A 10,817-nucleotide genomic window follows, 5' to 3' on the forward strand; every position below is an offset into this window, starting at 1 on the left:
TTATCTCATTTTCTCACAGAGCACTTCTACTCTGAGTCTCTTTGCTTCTTCTTGTTTCAAAGAACACCTGGGATGTAACAGAGTATTTGAGAAACAAAAGCACTGATACAAAAGTAGATGTTCCACATGATGAACTTGCAGAGACAACTCAAACCATAAAAAAACTTAAATGTTTCCAGATTCCATATTTTTACTGTACTTCTCAACTTTTTAAAGAATTCTAACTTCATTCCATTGTCCACGGTATCAGTTGTACAAAATACGGAAATAAACCATTGATTGATTTACCAGTTTTTTGTAAGGTTACACAGGGAAATGCACACTAGTGTGTACACTTCTGTCATAAAAAAATAAATCCTCTTCATATTAAAGCCATTATGTTGAAAAAGGAGTTTGTAGTCTCATCGGATCAAAGCATCATAAACTTTTACTATGGTTAATATACATTTTCTTAGTATACTGAGCCTACATATTACGGATTCAGTGACCAGAAGTAATACTGGTGAATCAGCACGCCACTTATCTATGGCAACAATTTTTCAGCAAGCCTTCTGTAAGGCTGCCCACAGACAGAACAAGCAGTTTCTGTTTACTCGAGAAGGATGTCAGTGTTCAAAACCAGATTCAGAAATGCATGGGGTTTAAGCTGAATACGATTAAAACCAGGTTTAAAACCTCAGTGGATCTACCTCTGGGAGAAACTACAGCAATTTCATTTTGAAGCTGACTTACAAGGAAAGCCTTATGGAAGGTCAGCTTCTTTACCAACTGAAACAATCAGCAATGAGCACTGACATGGTAAAAAACGGTCCATGGTGTGCCCATGGTACCCAAACAAGAAAGCTGCTTTGTGTTTGATCATTATTTTGACTATTTTTTCCCATATATTCACAACAGTGAACAAGAAAAAAAAAATCAAGTGTCAACGTAAGGGAAGAACTGCCAATTGAAAGCCTGCTTTAGAAATTCTGCAAGACAAGAATCAACCACCACTAAAATTACTTGAAAGACTGACAGAAACATTTGCATTTGAATGGCGTATATTGCAAGGAGAAAGCTTTACATGTAGTTTCTAGTGTAATTTCGCAAAAAGTGTAACTTTTGAAAGTATAAATTTAACGCTGCTTGGAGAATTCACTTAGAATGAAAATACTACTTCTTTATACTTGACAGATGTTTGAGGATTTTGAACACCTGCTGAAGTCAAACCCAGGCCAAGCTGGGACCGGCCTCGTCTTCCTCGTACCCCCCTCCCCCGCGCTGGGAGGCCCAACTCCCCCAGGCCCAGCTCCCGCAGCCTCCCCTCACAGGGCTGGTGCTCCTGCCCCCGGGCCAGCCCGGCATCTCCCTGCCGACCTCACACGGACTGGGCAAGATCTCCTGGGCTGGGCGGCCAAACACCGGGCCCCGGGCTCGAGACACAGCTCAGCAAGCCCTGCGGAGGGGTGGGCACTCACTGCCCCCAGTGCCCTGGCACTGCTGCCCTCCATACAGCCCAGGCCGCTGCGGGCCGCCCCAGCTGCCAGCTCACGGTGGCTCCTGCTGAGCTCGCTCTCTGCCTGGGCCGCTCCCCAGCCACGCCGTCCCACCGGGGATCACCACAAGGAGATCTCCCCTCCCAGGCCAGGGCTCTGCAGTTGTCCTTGCTGAACTGCCTACGGTGCCTGCTGGCCACCCCTGTCTGACGTGATGTCAACAGCGATGAGAAACCTCACGCCTCCGGGTCTAGCTCAGGAGTGTGGGGAAAGGGGCAATCCCAAACTTGACCTTTCCAACAAACAAACAGGTAAGCAAACAAATGCTCTAAGCTCTGGTTTGACTTGCACTGGGTGGAGTTACCAGAAATCCTAGTATTATAGGCCCACTGAAGCTGCAAGGACAAAATGAAAAAAAAAAACCACCACCCAACCATCTCTCAAATCTCTCTTATAAATCTGATTTCCCCATACACACTCTCTTGCTCTTTTCTTGCTAGAAAACAAAGTTAGAACAACATCCAGAAGACTGTACATGGAGCTGGTATCCGGACGTTTTTCCCCTCTCCTTCATAGCATAACTGGCCCACGGGATTCAAAAAACCCAAACCCAAAAGACTGGAAACTTCTCATCCTGTTGCCTGCACCATCAGTGTCTTTCGGAACAAAACCACTGACAAGATAATACATTATCAGACCACAATTTACATACTTAAGGCTTTGGATATCCCTTTTCCATTCTGCTTCTTGGTGAGCCAATACAGATTTCAAATCTTGAGTCTTCTCCGCTCTGAACTGTGACTCCCTCTTTTCATCTCCCAATTCCCTTACTTCTCTTGAGAGCGCTTTATACTGATTTTTCTGACGTTCTATTCTCTGTTCATATTCAAGAAGCATGTTTTGCATTTTCAACAAAGTAGCAGAACCTGTTTTGAGACAGAAAAGACACAAAGCTGCACAAATACTGCCCAATGCTGTTCAATGCTTTGCTGCATTAGGTGCAGGTGGCAGGTCTCGGTAGCGGGAAGGTCCCTGTGAGAAGGAGCCAGGGGTCGTCCCGTGCTGGACATGGACGGTTTCGATGGACCCACCGCAGGGCACAGCTGAGCCTCTCAGCCGTGCTGGCAGCTCCTCAGGAAAAACAAACGTAGGAAAGGGCGAAACCACCACACGGGCAGAGAAGGGGAAAAGCATGTGAAAACCAGCCCCGCAAACGAACACCCAGGTCAGCGAAGGAGGAGGGAGAGGTGCTGCTCCAGGTGCCAGAGCAGAGATTCCCCTGCAGCCCCTGAGAGAACCATGCTGGAGCAGATACCCACAGCGCAGTGCTGCGCAGGACCCCGTGCCAGAGCAGGCGGATCCTTCCCGAAGGACCTGCGACCCATGGAGGGCCCAGGCTGGAGGAGATTTTCCCCAAAGGACTGCAGCCTGGGGGAGGACTCACACTGGAGCAGGGAAAAGGGACAAGGAAGGAGCAGCAGAGAGAAACTGCTACGTCCCGACTGCAGACCGCAGCCTCCCCGTGCTGCCTGGGGAGGTGGCCGGGAAGGAGCGCAGCAGAGCTTGAGCAGGGGGGGTGCCGACGTGTCCTTCTCAGGTTTTGGGTCTTTGTTTCTCACTATCCAAATGTATTTTAATCGGTGGAGTCTGTTTTGCCAGTGACAGTCACTGGGAAGTGACAGCCCTGCCTTCACACTGACCCACAAGCTTTTTCACCCCGTTTTGTCAAGGAGGGGCAGTGGCAGCACTGGGCGGGGAGTTTGGCCTTCGGCCAAGGTTAACACTTGCCTAATGAAATTTTAGCATAGTTTAAGAGCCCTAGTAAGTGATGCTTATGTTTATATAATGCCTTGTGCATATATGCAAGCATCTTGATTTCTGTTATACATTTATTTTTTTATTATTTTTAAGCAAAGCCATTATTTTGCTTTGTCATTAGCTGTTGAGGGGTGTGCTGGTTGTGGCTGGGATAGTGTTAATTTTCTTCACAGTCGCTGGTACAGGGCCAAGTTTTACAGCTGTGCCGCAAACAGGGTTGGTAGCACGGGGATGTGTTCCTTATGGCCCAGCAGCGCTCACACAGAGCCAAGGCCTTTTCTGCTCCTCACCCCACCCCACCAGCCAGCAGGCTGGGGGTACGCAAGGAGCCGGGCCGGGACACAGCTGGGACAGCTGACCGCAGCTGACCCAAGGGACGAGCCATGCCACGCGGCATCATGCTCAGCATATAAAGCTGGGGGAGGACGAAGGAAGGGAGGGACATCCAGAGTGATGGCACTTTGTCTTCCCAAGTATTTGTTATGCGTGACAGAGCCCTGCTGTCCTGGAGATGGCTGAACACCCGCCTGCCCATGGGACGTGCTGGATGAATTCCTTGCTTTGCTTTGCTTGCGTGCGTGGCTTTTGCTATTGAACTGTTTTCATGCCGACCCATGAGTTTTCTCACTTTTCCCTTTCCGATGCTCTCCCCCACCCCACTGGGGTGGAACAAGTGAGTGGCTGTGTGGTGCTTAGGTGTTTAGGTGTGGCTGGGCTTAAACCACATCAGGGGGATATAAAGAAGAAAAAGCTCTTGCTGACTTTTGATGACCTCATTAGAAGGAGCTGAACTGTACTTTGCAAGAAACTGCTTCTCCAGCTCTGACTAGACAGAGAACCAATGATAATGTAAGGCACTTGGCTGATAATACAGGCAACATCTCGGGTCAGGTGACAGTTTCACAGCTTTTGAGGGGGATCTCTAATCATAAAGAGATACTATATCAAAAAAACAATACTTAGGAGTGCATACAAAGAAACCATGTTTTAAGGGGAACTTGTAACAGCTGAAGACGGTGACTTGAAAACATACCGGTATGATCCACACGAAGCTGTTCTAACAGCAGCATAGCCTCCTTGTAGGTTGAAGTTCGTAATTCCACATCCTCTGAAGTTGGGTCAGATGAGCGAGTTAAACCAGGGTCATCAGTTACTTCCACTGGGATGCTGACCTACAAAAAATACAGTACTTTCTGTAATTCCACTTTCTAGTATTACAGACCATTACAAATGCATGAATGATTCATTCTCTCCTTCACAGCCCACAGATTTGTCTCAAATACAATAAAGCTGCATACCAGCAGCAATTTGTACATCTGGTTGATCACTACATAAACACTGCTCCCATCTAAGTGATTAAAAGTTGATAGAAACTGTTTATCAAGAACTTCGTTTTACAGTACCTTGTTCTTTTCACTCCCAGTTGTTGCTGCAGGTCTAGAAAACAGAAATATATTTCAGTACTGGAATGCTTACATTGCAGTATGAATAATACCTGAAGTTCGTTTGAAAACCTCATTTCAGAAGTGAATTAAACTAAAATCTGGTATAGTAACTTCGCTAGATATAGTTCAAGACTGAAACAATTATTGTGTGCTATTAATGTCTACCGAAAGGCTAATTTTTCCGCAAAATATTAAGCAAATAGTTGAAATAACTGTTCCCTAAACTTCACGCAAAGTGACAGAAATCTTACAGCTACAGACATGTAGCTATACGCTTACGTGCATTCCCTGTTTAATACCAGGGGTTTAGCTCCCTTCAGTACCGAGAATCCTTCTCCTACAGGTCAAAGAACTGTAATTTTGGATTCTCTGGTGTCCTGGGTCTGGCTGGGATGCAGTTTATTTTCTTCACAGCAGCCCACACAGGGCTGTGTGTTAGATTTCTGACCAAAACAGTGTTGATAACACACCAGATTTTTAGCTAGGGCTGAACAGTGTCAACAACTTCTTTTTCTCACTTTGCCACAACCCGCACAAGTAAGTTCAGGGTGGGCAAGAAGTCAGGAGGGTACACAGCTGCAAGAGAAAAGGTGGAGCGGGGAGCAGGGCAAAAAATCCTGAGATACCTGCAGTGAAAGAGTGATGTTGCTTTTCTGTAAGTCTCTCCTCGCCCTTTTTAAACACATAAAATACTTCTATGCCTGTGCACACACTCATGTAATTAATCAGAATTTGTGCACAGTGACCTTATCATTAACTTGGCCAGCATGCTCAAAGCACTCTAAACAACAGCAAAGTGTTTGTCAACACAAAGTGCACCAGGTAGTGTGGTCACAAGAAAGAACAAAAATCTTCATATGCATCAGGTTTACAAAAAGCCTCAACACACAACAAAACCCCAAACTTGCCTCTAGCTCTTAGGCCAATTTACATCATTAAGTAAGTTTTGTTTTCAACGTTCCTTTTATGCATACCTTCCTTCATCCTCAGATGTTTCACTGGAAGTGCTATCATCCTGTACTTGACCATGATTGCCACTGGAAGAGCTCATCTGCTGATGAGCCTTCTGCTTTGAAGGCTGCCTTCTACTTTTCTTTGCAACTTTGGCATTCAGGGCAATTTTACTGCATTAAACAGAAAGGGGAAAAAAAAGTAAATCACCAAGTGAGTAGGCTTACAAAAAATATTTCTGTGAAACAGACATAAGATGATGTCCAGAAACGACTGAGACAAAAAATATCTACTATAAAAACACAGACTTGACTGCAAAGATCGTGGAAGATACCCAAGTACTTAAAAAACCTGCCCCTAGGAGTGAGGGGGACACGTGGAATCTGAGCTAGAGCCAGGTTAAGCTGGAATACCTATAATATCCATGTTACAGAAAGCATCTAGAGCAGAGATTCCTTTGAAGGACAGACAGGAAAAAACTCCTGCTTTAGGTTTACATAAAAATACGTGTGCCTTCTTTAGACTTTTGAGATTCGTTTGGTAATGTCATCTTTTCCCCTCTCCCGACAAAGGGCATATTAACTTAATGAAAAGGAAAACACCAACTGCACGGAGATCACTAAAATCACCTAGAAAAGGGAGTAGTAGCAAACCCCAGGTTCCTACTTTTCTTTTCTAGGTGGCCATTTCCTACAAAAATAACTGCTTTTTCCAGTCTTCAGTTCTGGTTTTGAAGATGCATTTTGCCTCAGTATTGACAAGGAAATCACAGGAATTTGGGTGGGGGGTTTATTTTTTATTTCCTTTTCTTTTTTTAGAGCAGGCAATAGATTTGAATATCGTGAGCGTTGTGTTTTCTAAAAAGACATTTTCTTCACTTTTGGAGAAGCAGTGGACTACTCACTATGGCTTTCACCACTGAGGAAACTACTTCACCTACCACAGTATTAGAAAACCTAAGACACTTACATAGTACTACAAATAAGAACTAGAGATCATTTCCTTAGCTTACCATTTCATTGGCATTTCAATCAATTTTGAGCTCTCCCCAGATGAAAAATTCTTTTTGTCTTTTTCTTCTATAGTGTTTTCATTCTCCATTTTCAAACAGTCATTCTTCCTTACAGTAATCTTTTGTTTCATTTGCCGATTAGTGATGTTGTCTGATGGTATATTTAATTTACCAAGACATTCCTGTTTCGCCACCGCCTGCACTTTTGAAATTCTTCGTTTGCTTTTTTCCTTCTCAACCTATAAAAAGAAAGTTAAGCTTCATGTATTTCTTAGTAGTTCTAAAAGACAGAAACACCACATCCAAGATTGATTAATTCAGGGTTTACCCCTGAAATAATATAACATTAGAGAAGCCTTTTCACAAAATTACACTACAAAGCGTATCACGTCATTGAAAGTGCTTTGAATTCACTCATGATTAAAGATAACAAGAAGACAGCCCTTAGAAAGAAAACAATAGTGTCTCTTAAAACATGAGAACAACAATGAAGTGAAAGCATTACTGATGGACAACGAGTTAGGAGGACTGCACAATGTCAGTTGTAACACCGCCAGAAAAGAATATCAAGTGGAACTGCGCTGGGCTCCTGCTCCCTGAACAAGGGGAGAAAAGAAAAAAAAAAAGATCCCAAACCCACAAACACAAATGGTTTCACAGGAAAGAGGAATTTTAGTGAAAGGCAATGAGGACACACCATGCAGATATCACAGCACATGAATTATTAGTCAAGACCCTGTTCAGAAGCTATTTTCATTCTTTGATTCAGAATCAGAACCGATAGAGTTCTATGGATTTCTTCTTAAGGCAATGTAGTGATAACTACTTGCACTGGAACCCAGTGCCACCTGCTGTTAAACTGGAGCAATAATGCATTCCGTTTTCCAAAAATGGGGAAAAAGACAACTCTCCACTGCTCTCTTTGTTCACAAGTAACATTTCCATTAGAACAAACCCCAATTTGTAGGAAGCATCCTCCTTTAATGATGAACAGCTAAAGTGAACAGGACCGTTGATCCAGAGCGAGATTAAAGAATAAAGAGTAGCAGGTGAACTACCTCTTCTGGCAGCTGTACCTTCTCTTTCTCCAAAGCCAGGAATACTATTTGCAGCATTCCTACCTTACCCTTAAATCTTCCCGTATCTTGGTTTAGTTCTTCATCAAGATTCCTTTTCAGCATGACGTATGATTGCTGAGCATTTGCAAAAAGACTTTCCATTTCTGCTTCTCCTATTTTGTCGATAAAGCAGTCCCTGGGAAAGTCATCACTAAATCCAGAGTCTTTTCCAAGTTCCCTCTCTGTTACAAAAAGTGCATTTTCACCACGTGGAGAAACTGTCTTATTGTAGGAATAATATCAGAAATGTCATCCAAAAGACTGGGTTTTAAGCTGTATCTCGGGGAGTATTCAGGACCTCCCACTACGTTTCTACTACTTCCATTTGCTAGAGGCACCTTTGTATCATCCATATTATTTGTGCAATCTTCTTCATCTGTACTCCAGGTATCTTCCATGTTTGCATTTCAGTTATCTTGATCAGGAAGGACACCAAGACTCGGATTACAGTTTCCATTTTGGGTACTTTTCCACCTAGCGTAAGTTTAATGTCTCCAAATTCACCTTTACTTTCTAAGCTGTTACTCGATTCTGTTGCATGAGATGAAACAGCATGAGAACTCTTCAGCTCAGCACTGAAGCCATCTTCTGACATTTCTTCCACAAGGGAAGGAGTTTTCCCACTTTCATTAATTTCACCAAGCAGCTGCTTTAGTTCTGCTGTAACGTTTTTAAAACTTGTTTTCAATTCCCTCTTCTCATTTTCAACCCACATTCTTGCATCTCTTTCTTTCCAAGGTTTTGGACTTAGAACTGCTTGTCAGCACCGTGCAATTCCTCATTTTCTGCTGTGAAATTTCTGATGTGAAAATTTCTGCCTTATCAGTGTGATTTTCATGTGCTGTTTTTTCTATCAAGTTGATAGTTTCTCAAATATATTTATCCTTAAGTAAACAGGTACAGACAGAAAGATTATCAAGAAAAATTACTACAGTTAATCTATGCAATTTCTGTTGCAAACTCATCCTATAATAGAAATAAAGCATTTTGAAAGCCATTTTCACTACAAAAATCAAGGGACACTAAATGAAAGGTTCACTGCATCACCATCTTCTTAACAAGAGAAGGACTCAGAGACAGCGGTTTCTTGGGTTAGGTTTGCCTAGGCATTAGGGTTGCTTTTACCTTTTAGCCTGCTTGCTTGCTGTAACTGCCGGCATTTGTCACAGAGCATGTTTATTTTTCATGTTTTATTGCTTTAATACCGTTTTTCATTAAAACTGCCAACATTTTTCTCACCCACCCTCCTCCCTCCATCGCGCTCTACCGTCTGGCATTGTACAGTCCCCGGCCACCTAAGCTAACCCAACGGGAATGAACATGACAAGCTTCTTACCGTTCACCACACAGAGAACTGGCTAAGGGAGGATTATTTCTTCACCCAAGCTTCAGAAATAATAAATTCCACTCCAAGGTGCAAAGGAAAGGATTTATTAGGGGAACCTGCCTGCTCCTGCCCTCATCCCAGGAATCAGGAACCCAAGCTCGCAGGAAAACCGCACCATGCCTTAACCCTACCCAGCCCCCTCAAGTCCCTGTCCCCACGCTCTGTTTCTCAACAGCTCCCACTGCTTCTGCCCCGTGTCACAGTCCTGCCCACACGCCCCTTTCCCTCGTGGTGCCTCCTGAAGAGGGCCTGCAGCCTTGGTGTCCCAGCGGGCTGAGACCGTCACGCTCCTCGCGCTCCTCTCGTCAGCCAGGCCCTGTTCTCCCGCGGCAAAGACCCCTCCGCTCACAAGAGGGAAGGAGCACCTCAGCCAGACACCACCTGTCTCACCCTCCCCCTTCCCAAGCTCACTGGCCAACTACTACCACCTTGCAACAGGCTTAAGTCCTGCGCTTTGCCTGCTAGAATTAGGCACGTCCCTCTCTCGTGACGCCCGGCTGTGGGGTGGAAATCATTTGCTACGCTGTCCCTTCGGGTGTTCCAGAGGACGCCAGACCCCGCTGTGCAGCCCTGCCCCGCACGCCCGCCACAAGCAGGACGCCTGCCTTATTCCCCTCTAGGATACCCTCCGAGAAAACCCTTTTCAAACACTTCACGTGGCCAAACAAGAGCGTATTTTGCGGAGGCTGGGGAAGCCTCAGAAAGGTCACCACATTTCAAGGTGTTCTCTTTGATCTTTGTCTTACAAAAGAGGAATACCGGCGTGTTTCATCAAACAGATCAGCATATTATAGACAAATCTCCCTCTTCACTTGAACGTGCATTTTGCACAGGCAATAAAACCCACATTTGGCTGCACTGTTTCTCAGAAGTGCACAAGAGGAAAAACACCCCTCAAAATGTAAGCAAACCAACTGAAAACAAATCAGTGTAACAGCAAGCATCCGACATAGTGACAAGGATTTTACCCCACCATAAGAAGACTGTATCCAATTTTACTTCAGACTGTAAACACAGCCTTCACCTACAGGACGTCCCTTCTGCATTATTCCCCAACTGGTACGTTTTCTTTACCTTAGTGTATAACACAGCCTACTGAATCAGACTGCAATCCAAAATACTTGGGTTTACATACCTGCACCCCATAATATTCAATGCCACCATTCATGTCTTCTTTTTCAGCTCATTATGACATATGAAAGGTAGATCCCGAGTTCTCACCTGCAGTGAAAAACCACACATTTTTATAAACAGTATGACTTAATACTACTTATTTACACCTAGAGTGCATCTTGAATCACCCTACTTGTGACAAAAATCTTAACATAAAATAAAAAAAATACTACATGCAGGACTGGCCATTTAGTAAAGGAGAAATCCTTCAGATGAGAGTTCTACGCCAACAGCAAAAACTTCCCTGCCATTCTACACTCCAGATGCTCAAGAGACAGCGTCACAAACTCCAGGCAGAAGCCCTTCACAACAAACCCTGAACTTTCAGTCACATTTTAGCTCCTAGGCAAAGCGTAACAGTAAGGTATCAAAAATTAAGACGGGGGGAAAAGTGCTTGGCCAGATCATAGCTTTCTTCTGCTACGTTATCATCCAAGA

General features: G+C 44.2%; 1 protein-coding gene across 1 annotated transcript in view; it reads right to left on the bottom strand.

The window, feature by feature from the left end:
* Positions 1-10,817, bottom strand: part of LOC308058079 (ankyrin repeat domain-containing protein 26-like) — a gene marked incomplete at its 3' end in the record, with an annotated part of 181,669 nt that continues 170,852 nt past the window's right edge. Inside the window, exons 2-8 of the mRNA XM_080412086.1 lie at positions 10,342-10,427; positions 6,702-6,940; positions 5,713-5,862; positions 4,697-4,730; positions 4,327-4,465; positions 2,188-2,401; positions 1-67 (exon numbers count right to left, since the gene is read on the bottom strand). Coding sequence (XP_080268212.1) covers positions 1-67; positions 2,188-2,401; positions 4,327-4,465; positions 4,697-4,730; positions 5,713-5,862; positions 6,702-6,940; positions 10,342-10,374 — 876 coding nt within the window. The 5' untranslated portion in view covers positions 10,375-10,427. The remainder of the gene's footprint in view (positions 68-2,187; positions 2,402-4,326; positions 4,466-4,696; positions 4,731-5,712; positions 5,863-6,701; positions 6,941-10,341; positions 10,428-10,817) is intronic.

Source organism: Falco punctatus, assembly GCF_963210335.1.
Source record: "Falco punctatus genome assembly, contig: scaffold_23, whole genome shotgun sequence".
Classification (NCBI taxonomy): domain Eukaryota; kingdom Metazoa; phylum Chordata; class Aves; order Falconiformes; family Falconidae; genus Falco; species Falco punctatus.